This window comes from Salvelinus namaycush, chromosome 27 (genome assembly GCF_016432855.1).
Source record: "Salvelinus namaycush isolate Seneca chromosome 27, SaNama_1.0, whole genome shotgun sequence".
In the NCBI taxonomy this organism is placed as follows: Eukaryota; Metazoa; Chordata; class Actinopteri; order Salmoniformes; family Salmonidae; genus Salvelinus; species Salvelinus namaycush.
The window spans coordinates 18,093,108-18,116,922 of record NC_052333.1 but is presented as its reverse complement, the minus strand read 5'-3'; the positions used below and the strand labels follow the sequence as shown (position 1 = coordinate 18,116,922).

Genomic DNA, 23,815 nt, shown 5'->3' with positions numbered 1-23,815 from the left:
AGGCTTACCTACGCCACTGTAGAAGGCCTACCTACGCCACTGTAGAAGGCTTACCTACGCCACTGTAGAAGGCTTACCTACGCCACTGTAGAAGGCTTACCTACGTCGCTTTAGAAGGCTTACCTACGCCGCTGTAGAAGGCTTACCTACGCCACTTTAGGCTTACCTACGCCACTTTAGAAGGCTTACCTACGCCACTTTAGGCTTACCTACGCCACTGTAGAAGGCTTACCTACGCCACTGTAGAAGGCTTACCTACGCCACTGTAGAAGGCTTACCTACGCCACTGTAGAAGGCCTACCTACGCCACTGTAGAAGGCTTACCTACGTCGCTTTAGAAGGCTTACCTACGCCGCTGTAGAAGGCTTACCTACGCCACTGTAGAAGGCTTACCTACGCCGCTGTAGAAGGCTTACCTACGCCGCTGTAGAAGGCTTACCTACGTCGCTTTAGAAGGCTTACCTACGCCACTGTAGAAGGCTTACCTACGTCGCTTTAGAAGGCTTACCTACGCCGCTGTAGAAGGCTTACCTACGTCGCTTTAGAAGGCTTACCTACGCCACTGTAGAAGGCTTACCTACGCCGCTGTAGAAGGCTTACCTACGTCGCTTTAGAAGGCTTACCTACGCCGCTGTAGAAGGCTTACCTACGCCACTGTAGAAGGCTTACCTACGCCACTAGAAGGCTTACCTACGCCACTTTAGAAGGCTTACCCACGCCACTGTAGAAGGCTTACCTACGCCGCTGTAGAAGGCTTACCTACGCCACTGCAGAAGGCTTACCTACGCCACTTTAGAAGGCTTACTTACCTACGCCACTACAGAAGGCTTATCTCCCTACGCCACTTTAGAAGACTTACCTACGCCACTTTAGAAGGCTTACCTATGCCACTTTAGGCTTACCTACGCCACTGTAGAAGGCTTACCTACGCCACTGTAGAAGGCTTACCTACGCCACTTTAGGCTTACCTACGCCACTTTAGAAGGCTTACCTACGCCACTGTAGAAGGCTTACCTACGCCACTGTAGAAGGCTTACCTACGCCACTGTAGAAGGCTTACCTACGCCACTGTAGAAGGCTTACCTACACCGCTGTAGAAGGCTTACCTACGCCACTTTAGAAGGCTTACCTACGCCACTGTAGAAGGCTTACCTACGTCGCTTTAGAAGGCTTACCTACGCCACTGTAGAAGGCTTACCTACGTCGCTTTAGAAGGCTTACCTACGCCACTGTAGAAGGCTTACCTACGCCACTGTAGAAGGCTTACCTACGCCACTGTAGAAGGCTTACCTACGCCGCTGTAGAAGGCTTACCCACGCCACTGTAGAAGGCTTACCTACGCCACTGTAGAAGGCTTACCTACGCCACTGTAGAAGGGTTACCTACGCTACTTTAGGCTTACCTACGTCACTTTAGAAGGCTTACCTACGCCACTGTAGAAGGCTTACCCACGCCACTGAAGAAGGCTTACCCACGCCACTGTAGAAGGCTTACCTACGCCACTGTAGAAGGCTTACCTACGCCACTGCAGAAGGCTTACCTACGCCACTTTAGAAGGCTTACTTACCTACGCCACTATAGAAGGCTTATCTCCCTACGCCACTTTAGAAGACTTACCTACGCCACTTTAGAAGGCTTACCTATGCCACTTTAGGCTTACCTAAGCCACTGTAGAAGGCTTACCTACGCCACTGTAGAAGGCTTACCTACGCCACTGTAGAAGGCTTACCTACGCCACTTTAGGCTTACCTACGCCACTTTAGAAGGCTTACCTACGCCACTTTAGGCTTACCTACGCCACTGTAGAAGGCTTACCTACGCCACTGTAGAAGGCTTACCTACGCCACTGTAGAAGGCTTACCTACGCCACTGTAGAAGGCCTACCTACGCCACTGTAGAAGGCCTACCTACGCCACTGTAGAAGGCTTACCTACGCCACTGTAGAAGGCTTACCTACGCCACTGTAGAAGGCTTACCTACGTCGCTTTAGAAGGCTTACCTACGCCGCTGTAGAAGGCTTACCTACGCCACTTTAGGCTTACCTACGCCACTTTAGAAGGCTTACCTACGCCACTGTAGAAGGCTTACCTACGCCACTGTAGAAGGCTTACCTACGCCACTGTAGAAGGCTTACCTACGCCACTGTAGAAGGCTTACCTACGCCACTGTAGAAGGCCTACCTACGCCACTGTAGAAGGCTTACCTACGCCACTGTAGAAGGCTTACCTACGCCACTGTAGAAGGCTTACCTACGCCACTGTAGAAGGCTTACCTACGTCGCTTTAGAAGGCTTACCTACGCCGCTGTAGAAGGCTTACCTACGTCGCTTTAGAAGGCTTACCTACGTCGCTTTAGAAGGCTTACCTACGCCACTGTAGAAGGCTTACCTACGCCACTGTAGAAGGCTTACCTACGCCACTAGAAGGCTTACCTACGCCACTTTAGAAGGCTTACCCACGCCACTGTAGAAGGCTTACCTACGCCACTGTAGAAGGCTTACCTACGCCACTGCAGAAGGCTTACCTACTCCACTTTAGAAGGCTTACTTACCTACGCCACTATAGAAGGCTTATCTCCCTACGCCACTTTAGAAGACTTACCTACGCCACTTTAGAAGGCTTACCTACGCCACTTTAGGCTTACCTACGCCACTGTAGAAGGCTTACCTACGCCACTGTAGAAGGCTTACCTACGCCACTGTAGAAGGCTTACCTACGCCACTTTAGGCTTACCTACGCCACTTTAGAAGGCTTACCTACGCCACTTTAGGCTTACCTACGCCACTGTAGAAGGCTTACCTACGCCACTGTAGAAGGCTTACCTACGCCACTGTAGAAGGCTTACCTACGCCACTGTAGAAGGCTTACCTACGCCACTGTAGAAGGCTTACCTACGCCACTAGAAGGCTTACCTACGCCACTTTAGAAGGCTTACCTACGCCGCTGTAGAAGGCTTACCTACGCCACTGTAGAAGGCTTACCTACGCCACTGTAGAAGGCTTACCTACGCCGCTGTAGAAGGCTTACCTACGCCACTAGAAGGCTTACCTACGCCACTTTAGAAGGCTTACCTACGTCGCTGTAGAAGGCTTACCTACGTCGCTTTAGAAGGCTTACCTACGCCGCTGTAGAAGGCTTACCTACGCCACTTTAGGCTTACCTACGCCACTTTAGAAGGCTTACCTACGCCACTGTAGAAGGCTTACCTACGCCACTGTAGAAGGCTTACCTACGCCACTGTAGAAGGCTTACCTACGCCACTGTAGAAGGCTTACCTACGCCACTGTAGAAGGCCTACCTACGCCACTGTAGAAGGCTTACCTACGCCACTGTAGAAGGCTTACCTACGCCACTGTAGAAGGCTTACCTACGCCACTGTAGAAGGCTTACCTACGTCGCTTTAGAAGGCTTACCTACGCCGCTGTAGAAGGCTTACCTACGTCGCTTTAGAAGGCTTACCTACGTCGCTTTAGAAGGCTTACCTACGCCACTGTAGAAGGCTTACCTACGCCACTGTAGAAGGCTTACCTACGCCACTAGAAGGCTTACCTACGCCACTTTAGAAGGCTTACCCACGCCACTGTAGAAGGCTTACCTACGCCACTGTAGAAGGCTTACCTACGCCACTGCAGAAGGCTTACCTACTCCACTTTAGAAGGCTTACTTACCTACGCCACTATAGAAGGCTTATCTCCCTACGCCACTTTAGAAGACTTACCTACGCCACTTTAGAAGGCTTACCTACGCCACTTTAGGCTTACCTACGCCACTGTAGAAGGCTTACCTACGCCACTGTAGAAGGCTTACCTACGCCACTGTAGAAGGCTTACCTACGCCACTTTAGGCTTACCTACGCCACTTTAGAAGGCTTACCTACGCCACTTTAGGCTTACCTACGCCACTGTAGAAGGCTTACCTACGCCACTGTAGAAGGCTTACCTACGCCACTGTAGAAGGCTTACCTACGCCACTGTAGAAGGCTTACCTACGCCACTGTAGAAGGCTTACCTACGCCACTAGAAGGCTTACCTACGCCACTTTAGAAGGCTTACCTACGCCGCTGTAGAAGGCTTACCTACGCCACTGTAGAAGGCTTACCTACGCCACTGTAGAAGGCTTACCTACGCCGCTGTAGAAGGCTTACCTACGCCACTAGAAGGCTTACCTACGCCACTTTAGAAGGCTTACCTACGTCGCTTTAGAAGGCTTACCTACCCCAATGGCGTAATAATAATAATTTGGTGAGTGCTTATATTTGTCCTATTTCACACATGTACAAATGATGTTGCGTGACAAGTAAACATGTGGCATCATTATTGTTTCCAGTCAGTATTGTTAACACCAGACACACATACGCACATGTAACCATAATAGCAAAGGCTGATTAATGAACTTCTCCGTGCTGGTTGACCTTGGTTGAGGTGCCACATGGGTCTCTCGCTCTCTCTCCTGCCAGATGGTCTCGTCTAGACTCTACCCTCCCTCCCTCCCTCCCTTCCTCCCAAACGTGCACGCACACGCACACACACACACACACACACACACACACACACACACACACACACACACACACACACACACACACACACACACATACACACACACACACACACACACACACACATACACACACACCCACACACAGTGGTTCCTGGGGCCAAACTAGGACCTCCAAGCCCAGACAGACACCTGCGGACCACCCCTCTCCTCCTTTCTCTGTCACCCCTTGCCATCAGCATCAATAACTGTACTTCCGGATGGCATCACACAGCCAGCCGTTCTACTGCTAGCTACAGAATGTCTCTAAGGGCCCTCTAATAAAGATCCATATTGATTTGAGCCAAACAGAACAGAGCTGGTTAGAACTGATGACCATCAAAGCCAATAACTACAGTAACATCAGATTCAGTGCCTCCCTGCACCCTCCCTTCCTCTTGCTCTCCATTCCTCCCCCTCTCTACCAGTAACTGGTAGTAGACAGATATTGAGACAGCTGCTTTTCCCTGTTGTCCATATCTGACCCCCCATGGAATAGTTTAATAAACCCGAGTCCTGATTAGTCAAACATAAGCTGTGATATTATTGCATTGGCAGAAATATTAGTGTGTGTGTGTGTGTGTGTGTGTGTGTGTGTGTGTGTGTGTGTGTGTGTGTGTGTGTGTGTGTGTGTGTGTGTGTGTGTGTGTGTGTGTGTGTGTGTGTGTGTGTGTGTGTGTGTGTGTGTGTGTGTGTGTGTGTGTGTGTGTGTGTGTGTATTCGTGTGCATGTGTGTGTGTGAGTGTGCATGCGTGGGTTTTGATAAAAAAAATGCTTCTTTTGCACACTTCATTTCAGCAACATTTTGGCAATCATCACATAGGTTTGTTGACGCCAGCTGTAATCCCCAGAATGATTGAAACAGTGAGTTTGGTGTCCAAATAAATCTTATTTCCTATGTAAATGGGACTGAGAATGCATACACATACAGGAAAGTGACAAGCCTAAATTAATAATCACACACGCACACGCGTACAAAACTATCCAGCCTCAGTCACTTCGCATAGGGAATAAGACAATCGTTGAAAGCAAAAAACAAGATTTCATCAGACTGAAGTTTTAGCTCTCCATCCAGACTTCAGTGTCTGCAAGGAAACCCGCAATTACTGCCAGTGAGATGGAGATTTGTGAATAATGCTTTATAGATTCAGCAGTAAATTGCCCGAGATGAGAGAAAATCTGTGTAGATCCCTAAAATAACCCAGAACTGTGTATTTTATTTAAGGGTGAATGTTTGGTTTTGAAGACAGGGGAGATGATTGAGAAGGCAACCAGGAGAGGAGACTGGATAATGAGGAAGTGAATACCAGAAGTGAACGTGGGAGTTGTAATTGTGCCATAGAGCAGACAGGAAAGGTTGAAAGAAAGTATTTGTAACGACAGGTGGGATTTCTGTGCTTTCCTACCTCCAACTCTCCCTCTCTTTCTGTCCTTCTCCCACTCCCTCTCTGCAACTGTCACCATCACTTGTGTCACCTAGCAAACCCTGTCACTTCCAAATACAGAACGCTCACATGATTTGAAAAATTGCTAAAGTTGCGGTTAAAAATGTTTCTTTAGATGTCTGAATACACGACAGCAAAGTGCCTCCTCTGTCTGGCAGTCTGAGACCAGCTGAAATAATTTGAATAATTTCTTTGAGCGGTGGCCAGTTGAGCCCCCTGACCAGGTGGACTGTCTGGGAGTCAGTGTGGCAGCGCTGGATAAACATGAACTCGCTACCAGCTACCTTCACTTCCATAAACGCTGACTAAGTAGTGCTAACTACTATACCCACACTCATATTCCATCTCTCTTCTCTCTCCTCGCTCCTTGCATTGTTCTCCTCCCTGCCTCGTTTTCTTCCTCTCCCTCCCTCCCTTAATCTTTCCCATCCCACCCACTCATATTTACATATTCAGCCCGGCTCCAGAAGATATATGGAGTAAAGACACCCTCATATCTCGTTCCACTTCACACATGGGTGCTAGAGCGTGTGTGTGTGTGTGCAGAGCCGGAAAAGATTAGATGATTTTGGGTGTGAGCACAAGTCGAGTCAGAACTTAATGCTCAAACCTCCCCAGCTAAATTTCGCTGACAACCTGTCCGGTCTACAGAGATCTACAGCGAGTTGACAAACTGTGACAAAACATGGGCCGAATCAAACCATGTATTTCACCTCGTGTAAAATTTGTACAAAGTTTATTGGTGGCATTCAATGTTTAGCAGATTTTATAGTGGGTGCAGCGAAATGCTTGTGTTACTAGATCCTAACAGTGCAGTAAATGTCAAGAAAGTACACAAATAAGCAAAAAAGTAAAATGTAAAAAAGTAAAAATGTCATAATGAATCCAAGTAAGAACCCAAATAACATTATCAGTAATCCAGATGCAATCTATGTGTATGTACACCGAAAGGATATAATAGGAATGATATGTACAGTGTGTGTAGATATATTACAGTAAACTATGTCAAGAATCCAGTATATAAATACGTGGTGTGTATAAACAGTGTAAAAGAAAAATGCAAAGTACAGTAGTAGACATATTAGAATGAGCTACGTGAAGAATACACGATATGAATACACATAGGAAAAAGTATAAAAGAAACGGGAAGTGACCCGTGTTTAATGACTATATATACTGAGTGTACAAAACATTCCTAATATTGAGTTGCACCCCCTTTTGCCCTCATGAGCAGCCTCAATCCATCAGTGCATGGACTCTACAAGGTGTCGAAGCATTCGACAGGGATGCTGGTCTATGTTGACTCCAATGCTTCCCACAGATGTGTCAAGTTGGCTGGATGTCCTTTGAGTGGTGGACCATTCTTGATACACATAGGAAACTGTTGAGTGTGAAAAACCCAGCAGCGTTGCAGTTCTTGACATACTCAAACCAGTGCGCCTGGCACCTACTACAATACCCCGTTCAAAGACAATTAAGTCTTATCCATGTCTTAATTGTCTCAAAGCTTAAAAATCCTTCTTTAACCTGTCTCCTTCCCTTCATCCACACTGATTGAAGTGGATTTAACAAGTGACATCAATAAGGGATAATAGCTTTCACCTGGATTTACCTGGTCAGTCTATGTCATGGAAAAATGTTTTGTACAGTTGATGGAGGATGGTGCAGTTGCCGTACCAGGCATTGATGCTCAATGGTGCATCTGTAGAAATTTGTGAAGATCTTAGGGGCCAAGACAAATTTCTTCAGCCGCCTGAGGCGCTGTTGCGACTTCTTCACCACGGTGTCGGTGTGATGCATCTGTAGAAATTTGTGAAGATCTTAGGGGCCAAGACAAATTTCTTCAGCCGCCTGAGGCGCTGTTGTGACTTCTTCACCACGGTGTCGGTGTGATGGGACCATTTCAGATCATCAGTGATGTGCACGTCGAGGAACTTTAAGCTTTTTTCCCCACTGCGGGGGAGCGCACTCGATGTGGATGGGGGCGTTCTCTCCCTGCTGTCTCCTGTAGTCCACGATCAGCTCTTTGGTTTTGTTGACGTTGAGGGAGAGGGAGAGGTTATTTTCCTGGCACCACTCCGTCAGGGCTCTCACCTCCTCCCTGTAGGCTGTCTCATCGTTATTGGTAATCAGGCCTACCACTGTTGTGTCATCAGCAAATTGATGATTCAGTTGGAGTCGTGCGTGGCCACTGTCATGACGTTGGCAGTGGGGGTAGGTTTATGACAGTCATAAATACCTCTTTCCCCCTTTTTCTCTTCCCTACTGATGTGACATAAGAAAACCCCTTGGTTAACATAGAGATTTTGGGGACATCAGAAAGTGGGGGGGAATGAACTATATTCTGGTAATCCGACCAACTGAACATATGCGGTGGTACTTAAGGTATATTATGTCAGTTCGGTTGCCCTCTGACACATTCTCATCAATGATAGAATGACATAAACTCTACTGTGGAAAGTCTAAACGTCAGAGGTATCGGATTCACATGGACTTGTTGTTTAATTCAAATGTTTGAATATGAAATTATTTGTGAAGAGATTAAATGTAATTTTAGCTTCCAAATGAGAGATTTGGATTTTCATAAATTTGGGCTTCTGCTCAACTAGGGGCCCGCCCCTGTGAAGAGACATGGATGATAAACTTTTCAGACACACCCCTCTCCCTCCACTATAAAAGCCATTGACAAAAATATAACTTCCTGTTCCGGGACACTAGGATGACGATCCGACGTCAGAATGGTTCAGACAATAACTACAGAACTAAGCCAACATCAGCATGGACTTTGGTTGCAAATGGTATGAACTTTGAACTCGTATTCACTGCAGAAGTGATACCGCCTAGCCGTTGAGTTAGCAACAGCCGCTACAAACGCAGGTTAGGAAGGACAGTCAGAGTATCCCGTCTACTACACACGACGCTACTCCAACGAATCCAGTGACCACCAGAGACATTCTTCAAAGGACAGAGGACTCGGGTTGGCGATACGGTCTTCCATCTACCACCAACCTACTGAAGCGCAGCTCAGAGTAAATATTTATTGCATTTTCCTTTTTCAAATGGCCGGTAATTTAGAATGCATAAGATACTGTATTTACGATGGTACAGCTTCGCCTATGTTCCAGTCTCCCGCTCTTTCACTAAAATCCCGCCCCTTTTCTTTGTGTAACAAGCTGTCATATCTATTCCGCCCGCTAGGGACGTTTTTCTGTATGACGTAATTTGTGATCAAGTTATGATTTCTTTGTGTATGTGTGATTCTGTGTGATTAGTTAGGTATTTAGTAAATAAATAATTAAACCCAATTTTGTATTGCTGATTCAACTTGTTAGCCAGGATTCTTGCAGATAACAAGGATTTACCACTTTCAGATGAGACTGAATAAAATGACGATTAAGGTGACTGCTATGGATGTAAAATATTACTAAATCTTTAAGAGTTTATTCGGAAGATAACAGCTCTATAAATATTATTTCGTGGTGTCCCTCTCTAGTTAATTAATATTTACATGATTAGTTCAATCAGGTAATATTAATTACGGAGAAATTATTTTATAGAATAGCATGTCATAGCAATTCATCTGGCATAGTCAAAGACACGACACCACGCAGTCATGGGAAAAAGGTTTATAAATGACCGCCTGGTGTGTGTGTGTGTGTGGGCGCGTGTGTGTGTGTAACTTTACCAAGGGAGTGGCGACAATTTTAATACATTATCTGGGAACACAGACACGACATTATCAGGGGATGGAGAGAGTTAATACTGCTGCTGCTGACTTTGTGGATGTGCTGTCCTGTCATGTTGACATTTGTTAGGGGAATTCTTGCTGTGTACCAAATGGCACCATATTCCCTATATAGTGCACTACTTTTGACTATAACACTATAGGTCTTGGTCAAAAGTAGTGCACTAAATAGGGAATAGGGTGCCATTTGGGATTGCTACCACTTGTGTAAGGAACTGTTCTCACACAGGGTACAATTTTTTTATTTTTTTTATTTCACAGGGTATGCACTCTTTTTGTAACGTGCAAGGCTTCTACCGTCTCCAAAGACCTCCCGAATGTGGGAACACATTCCTCAACCCTATTCCTATTCTCTGCACCGTTAGTGCATGCATTTTGGCTGCCCAGGGTATCCCGTTTAATTTCTTGCTATTGTGTAACGGCACGTTAGCACAGTTCATATTCTCATTTCACATTCTTAGCACAAGTGCTCAGTCTCCAGTGCACAAAGTGGAAGAGATGTGTACAATGAGACAAGGCAGCAGTATGGGAGGGAACTAAAGATACACAGTGGGTATGGGCTTTCTATAGACACACGACTGGTGAGAGAGATGACCTAGGATGGAGGAGTGACATGAGTTATCAAAATGATAAGATTACACATTGGGGATAAAGGACAGTTGCATGCTGGTCAGGTTACCTTCTTTGCTCTTGAGAGCGCTGGAAGCGGGGTCAACGCTGGTTGCCTGGACACAGTACACCTCACGGTTCTGGATTCCGCCTCCACACAGCCCCGTTAGGTTACCACGACGACGGTCCTGTTGGCTTAGCAACATGTCCACCCTGCACTCAGTCCACTCTGTTGTCTTCCAGTTGTACCTGCAGAGGAGAACGAAGGGAGATTGATTTGATTCGATTTTTTACATAACATAGATTGAAAAAATATTGTACATGAATTAAATCATCAATGATGACAAAATGAAGTCATAGTTTGCCACCCAAAATGCCACCCTATTCCCTAGTGCACTACTTTCCTATGTGGCTCTGGCCAAAAGCAGTGCAACTACAGGAATTGGGGTGCCATTTCTGATGCAGCCATTCCCATTCTGTTCCTTATAAAGGAAGATGATGGACAGAGGTCAGTGAGTATGAGTGGCTAGCAGAGCAAGAAAATGTACACTGCATCAATATTAACCGTATTTTATACCTGTTGTGAATGAAGCAGATTGATTGAGAAGATGCACAACCAAAGCTTGAAAGTCCTACATGGTCACAGCTTGTTCAAATCAAATCAAATGTATGATTTGATTTGATTTGAGCTGATATCTCAAAGTGCTGTACAGAAACCCAGCCTAAAACCCCAAACAGCAAGCAATGCAGGTGTAGAAGCACGGTGGCTAGGAAAAACTCCCTAGAAGCATTATTTAGATTGATAGCATTTTTAACTGACTGTTTCAAATGTATTATGTATGACACAATAGGATAGGCAATCAAAATATGCTCCAGACAACAGAGCAGCTAATGCAAAATGGTACAAATAATAATAATGGCACAAATAAATTATTGAAATGGTTTGAATGCTGTTGAAGAAGGGTGTTGTTTGTAAATGTAGCCTAAGTTTATCAAAGTACAGTGGTAGATATATTAGAATGAGCTATGTGAAGAATACAGTTTATGAATACACATAAGGGGAAAAAGCATAAAATAAACGGGAAGTGTCCAGTGTTTAATGACTCTATATACACCGAGTGTACAAAACATTAAGAACACCTTCCTAATATTGAGTTGCACCCCCTTTTGTCTTCAGAACAGCCTCAATCAGTCGGTGCATGGACTCCACAACCCAGCAGCACTGCACAATTGAGGAGCAGGAAAAAATGGCCTGGAACATGACAGTCAGTTCAGTTTACTTGAATGGCCTGCGCAGTCCCGAGACCTCAACCCACTACACAGAACGGGCTGTTAGCAGCATGAATGTACCACTGTACAATCTGTAACAACTGTGTGATGCCTTCACGTCAGCATGGACCAACATCACTGTAGACTGTTTTGACACCTTGTAGAATTCCCCGAATAATTCAGGCTGTTCTGGGGGGGGGGGGGGGGGGTCCGACACGGCACTACAGTAGATGGGTGAACCTATTAAATTGGCCGGTGAGAGTATATTCACAGTGTACCTCACAATCCACAATTAATCTTGAATGTCCACAAAGAGAACATCATGATCTAAATGTCCCTCAATGGACCTCAGTGGAAGGACTCAACTGCATTAAACTGGAACAGATCATATACAAAATCAAATCAAATCAAACCAAATAAAATGTTATTAGTCACATGCGCCGATTACAACAGGTCCTTACAGTGAAATGCTTACTTACGAGCCCGTAACCAACAGTGCAGTTAAAAAAAAAAGATGGATAAGAATAAGAAATAAAAGTAACAAGTAATTAAAGAGCAGCAGTAAAATAGCAATAGCGAGACTATATACAGGGGTGTACCGGTACAGAGTCAATGTGCGGAGGCACCGGTTAGTTGAGGTAATATGTACATGTAGGTAGAGTTATTAAAGTGACTATGCATAGATGATAACAACAGAGAGTAGCAGCGGTGTAAAAGAGGGAGGGGGGCATTGCAAATAGTCTTGGTAGCCATTTGATTAGATGTTCAGGAGTATTATGGCTTGGGGGTAGAAGCTGTTTAGAAGCCTCTTGGACCTAGACTTGGCGCACCGGTACCACTTGCCGTGCGGTAGCAGAGAGAACAGTCTTTGACTAGGGTGGCTGGAGTCTTTGACAATTTTTAGGGCCTTCCTCTGACACCGCCTGGTATAGAGGTCCTGGATGGCAGGAAGCTTGACCCCAGTGATGTACTGGGCCGTTTGCACTCACCCTCTGTAGAGCCTTGAGGTCGGAGGCTGAGCAGTTGTCATACCAGGCAGTGATGCAACCTGTCAGGATGCTCTCGATGGTGCAGCTATAGAACCTTTTGAGGATCTGTTGACCCATGCCAAATCTTTTCAGTCTCCTGAGGGGGAATAGGTTTTGTTGTGCCCTCTTCACTACTGACTTGGTGTGTTTGGACCATGATAGTTTGTTGGTGTTGTGGACATCAAGGAACTTGAAGCTCTCAACCTGCTCCACTACAGCCCCGTTGATAAGAATGGGGGCGTGCTCGGTCCTCTTTTTCCTGTAGTCCATAATCATCTCCTTTGTCTTGATCACATTGAAGGAGAGGAGGGAGAGGTTGTTGTCCTGGCACCATACGGCCAGGTCTCTGACCTTCCTATAGGCTGTCTCATCGTTGTCGGTGATCAGGCCTACCACTGTTGTGTCATCAGCAAACTTAATGATGGTGTTGGAGTCGTGCCTGGCCATGCAGTCATGAGTGAACAGGGAGTACAGGAGGGGACTGTGTTGAGGATCAGCGTGGCAGATGTGTTGTTACCTACCCTTACCACCTGGGGCTGCCCGTCAGGAAGTCCAGGATCCAGTTGCAGAGGGAGGTGTTTAGTCCCAGGGTCCTTAGCTTAGTGATGAGCTATGAAAGCACTGTGGTGTTAAAAGGTGAGCTGTGGTCAATGAACAGCATTGTCACATAGGTGTTCCATTTGTCCAGGTGGGAAAGGGCAGTGTGGAGTGCGATAGAGATTGCATCATCTGTGGATCTGTTAGGGCGGTATGCAAATTGGAGTGGGTCTAGGGTTTCTGGGTTTCTGGGATAATGGTATAATGTGAGCCATGACCAGCCTTTCAAAGCTCTTCATGGCTACAGACGTGAGTGCTACGGGTCGGGTTGTCATTTAGGCAGGTTTCCTTAGTATTCTTGGGCACAGGGACTATGTTGGTATGCTTAAAACATGCCAGTGATACAGACTCAGCCAGGGAGAGGTTGAAAATGTCAGTGAAGACACTTGCCAGTTGGTCAGCGCATGCTCGCCGTACACGTCCTGGTAATCCGTCTGGCCCTGCAGCCTTGTGAATGTTGACCTGTTTAAAGGTCTTACTCACATTGGCTGCAGAGAGCGTGATCACACAGTCTTCCGGAACAGCTGGTGCTCTCATGCATGTATAAAGCAATCCATTAAGACAGATTTGCACTCAGCACTGAATTCAAAGCTCTAGGATCTGCTTCAGAAGAACTTGAAAGGTTCCTTAAAATTCTTTAGTGAGAATGTTACGTATTGTTTTTCAGTTCAAATCATCCCCAGGGTCACAAAATGTCCGCCATGCCTCGGTCTCCATGGCAATAATGGAATTGATTTGAGGTCACCACCAATGAAAGTACTCCATATTCATGAGTGGAGTGTCTCTTACTAGTCCCTGGCCATTGCCATGGTGAGGTTGTGGGACAACGAGGCACCTAGGAGTTGTGGTCCATAGCTAGGTCTGGGGGTCTAGGACTGACACAGATGGGGACACTCTAAAGGAGGAATCTATCAATAAGACTGAATGAACTGGGCCTCCTGCCAGAAGGTTCACACCTCTTCATCTCTCTCTCATCCTGGTCTTCTTCAAATGGTAGAAACGGAGCATTGGTCCGTCGACATTGATTTATTCCTTTCATCGTTATCAGGGGCAAAAAAAGGCAAAACATTTTCACATAACCTATACAAAATACCCCATGGAAGAAGCCCAGGGATCAAGCTCACAAGATGTAAATACATTGGTTATGTCCTGATCCGCATATTAACCTTAATGTACACACTTTTACAAAAAATATGGACTGACTGATGTCCTCATGTAAACTCACTGTAGCAATTTAGTTTTCAACCCAATGTAATAATTATTGTCATGAAGAACGAGCTTACTAGCAACTGCAGGCCAAAACACTCAAGCAGACTAGAGGTGTAAAAAAGCCGATTGGGAAATTCCTTTCTCCCCACACCAGGGGAGTATAGTTCCACATGGCGCTGTACAGGTTCGGGTGGAGGAAGTAATTTAAGGGGACACACATGCATGCCATCACAGCACATGACTGCATAACAGGTGTGAAAGTGATGGTGTTTCAACATGCCCATCTCTGTGTGTGTGTGCGTGCGTGCGTGCGTGCGTGCGTGCGTGCGTGGCATGGGGATCAGATTAGGCGTAACGCCGACCGACTGACTCTTTCCTAGACACACTCCATTCATCATTTCTTCCATCACTGGCAAAGAGCCAAATGCTTGGTCTGTTTGTTTCCTCTCCATCTCTCCTCATATGCCCCTCTCTTGTATGGCACAGTCGCCCCACACACTGAGCCAAACCCATCTCTTACCTCCTCCCCCCCATCTCTCCCACCTCTGTGTCACTCCTATTTCTCCCTACATGCCCACCTCACCATCACCTAACACACCACTCAATCGTCTCCCCATCTCTCCATCTCTTTCCACATGCCCCTCACACCGTCACCCCCACCCTCTCCCCTCTCATCAGCACTAACATCATCACCCCACACAATGAGCCTACCCCCCTCCCTTCTCCCCCTTCTGGCTGTAGCTTGTACCCACTCAGGTCTGTGGTTTGTTCCCACTCAGGCTGTGAATAATAAGCCAGCAGATACCAAACAAGCCACAGCCCAATAGTAGTGGGGTTGTTATTGTGGCTCCTCCCCCTAGTGTTAAATCCCCAGTGCTCTTAGTACCACTACTGCTGTTATGTTGGATGGTTTAGCTACAGTCGTCACAGCAACCAGCCAACGTTCCCAGCCACATGGCCTTAATCACTTAACACAGATTCAAACCATTTAGTGTATGCACATACACATTTAGAGTTAGAGACACACCAGCCCTTTCTGGATAAGTATCCCATGCATTATCTGCAAGTGTTTATTGTTTTTAGACAGCAAAGCTATTTAGGGGCGCAGACAGGCAGCTTACCCATAGTGCACTTTAGAGAGAGAGTAACTGTAGCTGTCAGCCAGCCTGCAGAGTAGAAGTGCAGTTCAATTGATCATCTGCAATCCTTGATTGGCTGACATTTTCAGGTGTTCCAATGGTTTTCGGGACCATTGTTGGCATCATTTTTGGATTGGACAGTTTAGTTATCATCTCATGAGGAAATTAATTGTACAGCATACAAATAACACAATTCCTATACTGTTCATTTACATAGACATCCATATAAGAGATTGAAATCACACATTTTTCCACATTGGGTGATAGAGTACTTACACGATGCAGGGGGGTACCCCTTCTCCCTGAGGGGTACATGGTTCCTTCTCCTCCAGTTCGGGGCACTCTGCCCCTCCTCCCACGGGGAGCAGGTGTACCCGGCGTGTGCGTGTGTGTTCGCCCGTGGGCCCATTGAGCTCGTAGCAGTCCTTGGAGCAGGGCGACCAATCGGTCCAGTCGCTCACCTCACAGTCCTTGGTCAGGACGCAGGCCTGGTAGGTCACTGGTAGGGACTCCTGAGAACACAGGCTGGAGGGAAGAAACAAGAGGTTCATTAATTACAAAGGAATCAGTGAAGGTGTTTGGTCAAAGGAATGAGGCAAGGTGTTCATATAAGGCCAAACATGTTTGCAAAATCCAATACTGGAGCACGACAGTTAGCTTCAATCCACTTGAAATCCCTCTGAATTTGCAATGTGCCTTTTCTACAAACCTACATCTGCATTTATATTTTAGTCATTCAGCAGATACTCTCATCCAAAGCAACAGAAATCTGAGATAGGACCCAAATATACGATTATACTGTGGATGAACGCAGTTTTACAGACAGATACAAATCTTAATGCTGATTACTTTTTGTTCTAATTTATTCTCCACCAGGAATTTTTCCAGAAGCCGTTTTTTCATTTGCTTTTCACTAAATGTTCATTTCCACACATACACAGATATGTGTTAAAAAATATTCCTTTCATAAGTTTTAATTAAAAGAGTAACCAATCGTTCATGATCTGCTTTTTATGTGAAATTAGCTAGGGATAATTGACTTTAAAACAACTCAAAACATTTTGGTTAACTCCCCGGAAGTTTCTCAAACGAAATTCGACTTAATGCAAATACTGTCCTCTATATCATATTAACGGCATACCAGGCGTCATGATGCAGTACTTTATAACTCACTCATTGACATTTCAGATACAGTATGTGCATGACATTAATAAATAATGACCAATGTTAAAGGAAGTGAGATGGAATATATTTCAAGATATATACATATTTCAAGATATATACATATGTACATATCTCAAATGCACATTAAGGGTGTGTGGTTATGTGTGAGTACATGTGTATATTTGTGCATGTGTGCATGTACAGTTGAAGTCGGAAGTTTACATACACCTTAGCCAAATACATTTAAACTCAGTTTTTCACAATTCCTGACATTTAATCCTAGTAGAAATTCCTTGTCTTAGGTCAGTTAGGATCACCACATTATTTTAAGAATGTGAAATGTCAGAATAATAGTAGAGATAATGGTTTTTTTCAGCTTTTATTTCTTTCATCACATTCCCAGTGGGTCAGAAGTTTACATACACTCAATTAGTATTTGGTAGCATTGCCTTTAAACTGTTTAACACTCCAATACCTTGACTTTGTTGTCCTTAAGCCCTTTTGCCACAACTTTGGAAGTATGCTTGTGGTCATTGTCCATTTGGAAGACCCATTTGCGACCAAGCTTTAACTTCCTGACTGATGTTTTGAGATGTTGCTTCAATATATCCACATCATTTTTTGTGAAGTGCACCAGTCCCTCCTGCAGCAAAGCACCCCCACAACATGATGCTGCTAACCCCGTGCTTCACAGTTGGGATGGTGTTCTTCGGCTTGCAAGCGTTCCCCTTTTTCCTCCAAACATAATGATGGTCATTATGGCCAAACAGTTCTATTTTTGTTTCATCAGACCAGAGGACATTTCTCCAACAGTATGATCTTTGTCCCCATGTGCAGTTGCAAACCGTAGTCTGGCTTTTTTTATGGCGGTTTTGGAGCAGGGGCTTCTTCCTTGATGAGCGGCCTTTCAGGTTATGTTGATATAGGACTTGTTTTACTGTGGCAGGTACTCATTCAAGGGTTTTTCTATATTTTTACTATTTTCTACATTGTAGAATAATAGTGAAGACATGAAAACTATGAAATAACACATGGAATCATGTAGTAACCAAAAAATTATTAAACAAATCAACATATATTTTATATTTGCGATTCCAGAAAGTAGACACCCTTTGAATTTATGACACCTTTAATAAACACTCTTGGCATTCTCTAAACCAGCTTCTTGAGGTAGTCACCTGGAATGAATTTCATTTAACAGGTGTGCCTTGTTGAAAGTTAATTTGTGGAATTTCTTTCCTTCTTAATGCGTTTGTGCCAATCAGTTGTGTTGTGACAAGGTAGGGGTGGTATACAGAAGGTAGCTCTATTTGGTAAAATACCAAGACCATATTATGGCAAGAACATAATAAGAATAAGTTAATTAGAAATTGCAGCCCAAATAAATGCTTTACAGAGTTCAAGTAGCAGACATATCTCAACATCAACTGTTCAGAGGAAACTGCGTGAATCAGGCCTTCATGGACAAATTGCTGCAAAGAAACCACTACTAAAGGACACCAATAATAAGAAGGGACTTGCTTGGGCCAAGATACATGAGGAATGGAGATTAGACGGTTTGAAATCTGTCCTTTGGTCTGATGAGTCCAAATTTGAGATTTTTTGTTCCAACTGCCATGCCATGTCAGAGTAGGTGAACAGATGATCTCCACATGTGTTGTTCCCACGTGAAGCATGGAGGAGGAGGTGTGATGGTGTAGGGGTGTTTTGCTGGTGACACTGTCAGTGATTTATTTAGATTTCAAGGCACACTTACCACAGCATTTTGCAGCGATACGCCATTCAATCTGGTTTGCACTTATTGGGACTATCACATACCTCCAGGCTGTATAAGTGCTATTTGACCAAGAAGGAGAGTGATGGATTGCTGCATCAGATGACCTGGCCTCCACAATCACCCGACCTCAACACAATTGAGATGGTTTGGGATGAGTTGGACCGCAGAGTGAAGGAAAAATTGCCAACAAGTGCTCAGCATATGTGGGAACTCCTTCAAGACTGTTGGAAAAGCATTCTGGGTGATGCTGGTTGATAGAATGCCAAAAGTGTGCAAAGCTGTCATCAAGGCAAAGGATGGCTACTTTGAAGAATCTCAAATATAAAATATGTTTTGGTTTGTTTAACACTTTTTTGTTTACTGCATGATTCTATGTGTTATTTCATAGTTTTGATGTCTTCACTATTATTCTACAATGTAGAAAACAGTAAAAAAATAAAATAAAGAAAAACCCTTGAATGAGTAGGTATGTCCAAAATTTTGACTGGTACTATATATATATCTTCCACATTGACATTTTGTAGATCGTTGACAAAAAAAAGGACAATTAAATCCCTTTTAATCCCACTTTGTAACACAATAAAATGTGAAGAAATCCAATGGGGGTGTAGACTTTCTATAGGCACTGTAACTGAGACTATAAATTATAAGTGCGGCTTACCTGAGTGCATCAGCGTTGCCGCTCCTGTGAACACAGGTCACCTCCCGGGTCTGGTATCCAACCTGCAGGTCCCAGAACTTCCCTCCCTGTCGGTTCTGTCTGTTCCTGTTCCTCTTATTTTTGATCAGCTCCTTGGTCTCTGGGTCTTTCACCCTCCCCCTCACCCTCGCCAGCTCTCTCACCCGCTCCTTGACTGTTTCCTTGTTTTTCCTGCGCCCTTCTTTGGCTGCCTGTCTGCCTTTTCTTCCCTCCTTTCTTTCTTCCTTTCTTTTCATCCTTTCTTCTTTACTCAGACGAGGCTGGCGTGGGGTGGGCACCACGCTGCCCTCTTTGGCCTCTTTACCTTCTTTACCCTCTCTGTCTTTGCGTAGCCGGCGAGGGACAGCCACATCTTTACCTTGACTAAGAGTTGGAGCCTGCCTGGCCATGCGAGGGAGGGGTATAGAGCAGGGACCCCAGGATCCCACCCTTAGACTATAGAGGCTCTCTGGTCCCACGCAGGGACCTGGCTGACAAGTCTGGAACTCTGTCAGGTTAGGGCAGGCCGAACCCCCGAACATGGGCGGCGCCAGGACAAAACGGACACGATTCTGAAGACCTGTGCCACACGTTTTTGAACAGGAAGTCCATGGGGTGAACTGGGAGACCACGCAGTCCCGTGGGCATGGGATCAGACAGGCCTGCTCCAGCCTGGGCTTGGGCTCAAAGTATTCACAAATTGCCACATCCTCCGCTGGCACGCCATCCGCTTTCTGGACGCAGCCCACCTCGCGTGTCTGGATGCCCTCCTCGCCGTGGAGACACACGGCTGGCCGCTGGATCACCCCGGTGCTACGCATAGACACAGGCACGCACTGATTCCAGGCACCCAGCTGCCAGTCATACAGGTCCTTGTGCCAGTCACAAACGTGGAAGCAGCTCTGCTGGTTCTCTGGGCGCTCGGCCTGTTCACAGTTGGTGTGAAGGGTAGTCCAGCCTTCAGAGTGGGCGCACCACACTGCCCGGCTCTGGCTGCCCCCTGGGCCACACTCGCTGCCCATACACCGGCCCCATGGACCTGGAGAAACAGAGACAGTGAGGTCACAGGGAGTTCAACTGAAGGATGTACTATCAGAGCAGTTAGTCAGAATATTATCCAAATGGAAAGCATACTGAGGAGGTAACTCAGCTCCTAACTGTCAGATTTTATTGTACAGCAGTGAATCACTATGAATACTGTGTAAAAGTCCTAACATTCCGTCTAAATGTTGCCATTCAAGACTTGGTCGAAATTCGGAGGGCAGTTTATAAGGAATTTGCATTATCTCTCCATATGACTTTCCTGTTAATCAAATCCCCTTTAAAGCCCAGAAGACAAAGCTCTCTAGTGCTGCTATACCAGAGGACTATTAGTCAACGTTTCTAAAGTGCTTCTAAGGACAACAGAACTGTAATCCAACAGAAACAACCAAAGTGCCTCGTAGAGGAAGAATAAGTACTTCCTGATAAATAACGCACACACACACACTCCGCCAAATCACTCCTCCAAATCACTCTGCCAACTGCAATTAAATCACTCCGCCAAGTGCAATTTTCTGATACACTTCCTTCCTCTAGGATTTATGAGAATGCAATTAAAGGTCTAGGCAAACATCCCCTTCGAGCATAAAATGGCAAGTAGGTACACGACAGGCAGACAGAGAGCCCAGAGTGAGGGCAGCGTTACCACTCTGACTGGATCAATATTCCCAGGAAATGTAGAAGATGGAAGGTATAGTGGGGAGTGAGGTCACTGAGGAATAACCTAACCTGGCTTACCCTAGCATAAACAGTCAGTCAATCAATCTATCAATTCTGCATGAAGGATAAGCAGGGCTTCTAATAATGGTACAATCAGCCCATGACATCACCAGCGCTGATGTGCTTGTGTTTGAGGTGCTGAAAGAAAAGCTCCGCCAATCTCCGGCTGGATAGGATTCACTGCAATGTGGGCCCATCTTGTGGTGCTGAAGGACAGCCCTACTATTCTATCAGTGAGGATTAGCGGTGGGGAGGGCCCTTCGCTAGTTTATTTGAGCTCTGTTTTACGTTGTTGGATTGAGCAGCTTGCAGTGCTGCTGCTGGATTGGGCTGCCTGTCTTTCTGAAAGCTGAGGCTGGGGAGGGAGAGCCTTCGTAGCTTACTGTGTGAGAGGGCAAGCTGCTCAGATGAATCTGTATTACAGAAGTGGGTCAGAGTCAGAGGTATCCTCCTCCTAGCTCAACGAACTACCACGGGCTCCCCCATCCACCCCCTTCTTTTCCCCCGCATCTCCCCGCCTCTCTGGTGTCCCAGTGATCTATCTAAGCAGAGCCAGGGAGGAGTGCCGGCTGTTGTAACAAGGACACAGCCTGGGGTTTACTGAATCCTGGTCCCAGATCAGTTATTGCTGTGTAACAAGGCATAATAACAACCAGAGGAGTAGGCATAACAGATCTGGGACCAGGCAAGGGTAGCGTAGCCTACAGGGGACGAATCACAAAGGAAGCAAGGCTAAGAGCTGAAAGCTGAAAGAGTAAACCTGGCTTTGTCATTTGGGAGTTGTCTTGATAACTTCAAGAAGACATAAGTAATAATTTCCCCCAAGAGATTCATACATTTTCCATATTTGTGTATGTCTGCATGTCTTGCTGTACGCCCGATTACACGCATATGGTAAACTACTACTGATTGACCGCCGGAGGTTCAGCACAGGGGAACTCTCTATGAATGAAAAGCTTAAATTGCTGCACAATCCCCTTTGGCTACCTGAAAACCAGACACAAGCAAGAATCTGTTCCCCCTATTATGCTACAAGACTGTTTCTTACCAGGAAAGACTAGATAACATAGTTCCAATGTCGGCCACTATATCTGCCTGACATAGAATAGACTAGCATGGGATGTGTGATTCATGACAAGCAGGGCCAGAAGGATAGAAGAGAGGAGAGGAGAGGAGAAGAGAGGAGTCTGAGGACTGAGGAAGGAGGACAGGGGCTGTTTTAAGCAGTGCTTTATGTCTTGACTCAGTAAAGCACAGCCATGGTGATGAAAATGTCAGCGGAAGGAGCAGCGCCTGAATTAGCAGCAGAGAGAGAGGCCGGTCGATACGCATCAATAACACCTAGCAAGAAACTGCCCTCGACACAAGAGACAGCCCTGCCGCTGCCGCTGCCACTGAGACACACACACAAACAATCGCACACATAAACAGACTCATGGACTCATGGACTCATGGACTCATTGACACATGGACTCATGGACACATGGACCCATGGATTCATTGACTCATGGACACATGGACACATGGACTCATGGACTCATGGACTCATGGACACATGGACTCATGGACAGATGGACTCATGGACTCATGGACTCATGGACACATGGACTATTGGACACATGGAATCATGGACACATCGACTCATGGACACATGGAATCATGGACTCATGTACACATGGACTCATGGACTCATGGACACATGGACTCATGGACACATGGACACATGGACTCATGGACACATGGACACATGGACTCATAGATACATAGATACGTAGATATGTAGATGCGTAGATATGTAGACACGTAGACACAGAGATACGTAGATACGTACACGTAGACACGTAGACACAGAGATACATAGACACATAGACATTTGTGGCTGCCATTGTAACATACTCCTTGCTAGAAAGTGAGGGAAAAGCGCGATTGACCGCCCTTTTCACAAAGAAATCAACACTAAATTGATTTTCATAATTAAGAGAAAGGACAAAAGAGGCATCTGATTAGCTAAGGGGTTTAAGCATTCCCAGCACTCTATTCTCTAAAGAAGAACATGTTACAGCTGTGACACATTAGCCTCCGCAGGGGAAGGGTGTGCGCTGTGTGTGTGTTTGTGTGTGTGTGTTTGGAGGGGGGGGATTTTGGATTCAGAGGCTCCCCACTCTGCAGGTGTTCACAGTAATTTATGAACATGTCAGTGGGTGATATGGTTATCCACAGTATGACAGAGAGGGGGAGTGAGTGGGGGAAAACAGCTCAAATTGGCCTGCTTCCCTCCATCACACAACCACACATGCACACACACACACCCACACACACCTGCGTCCCCTGTCAACCACAGAGCAGCCAGGAAGAAATAAAGGCCCTCTAACAGCGTAGAGGAGGGGTACAAACCCTCTCTCCTCAAGCCCTCCTCAGAACACCCACCCCAGGGGGACCAACCAGGAACACCCACCCCAGGGGGACCAACACAGAACACCCACCCCAGGGGGACCAACACAGAACACCCACCCCAGGGGGACCAACACAGAACACCCACCCCAGGGGTACCAACCAGGGACACCCACCCCAGGGGGACCAACACAGAACACCCACCCCAGGGGGACCAACACAGAACACCCACCCCAGGGGGACCAACACAGAACACCCACCCCAGGGGGACCAACACAGAACACCCACCCCAGGGGGATCAACCAGGAACACCCACCCCAGGGGGACCAACACAGAACACCCACCCCAGGGGGACCAACACAGAACACCCACCCCAGGGGGACCAACACAGAACATCCACCCCAGGGGGACCAACACAGAACACCCACCCCAGGGGGACCAACACAGAACACCCACCCCAGGGGGAC

At 46.1% G+C, this 23,815-nt stretch overlaps 1 protein-coding gene across 1 annotated transcript in view; it reads right to left on the bottom strand.

Annotated features, from left to right (window-relative positions):
- LOC120022280 (thrombospondin type-1 domain-containing protein 7A-like) overlaps nucleotides 1-22,843 on the bottom strand; it is a 95,387-nt gene extending 72,544 nt beyond the window's left edge. Inside the window, exons 1-5 of the mRNA XM_038966184.1 lie at nucleotides 22,789-22,843; nucleotides 19,609-20,235; nucleotides 19,179-19,515; nucleotides 15,853-16,101; nucleotides 10,405-10,583 (exon numbers count right to left, since the gene is read on the bottom strand). Coding sequence (XP_038822112.1) covers nucleotides 10,405-10,583; nucleotides 15,853-16,101; nucleotides 19,179-19,515; nucleotides 19,609-20,235; nucleotides 22,789-22,843 — 1,447 coding nt within the window. The remainder of the gene's footprint in view (nucleotides 1-10,404; nucleotides 10,584-15,852; nucleotides 16,102-19,178; nucleotides 19,516-19,608; nucleotides 20,236-22,788) is intronic.
- Nucleotides 22,844-23,815: the final 972 nt, after the last annotated feature.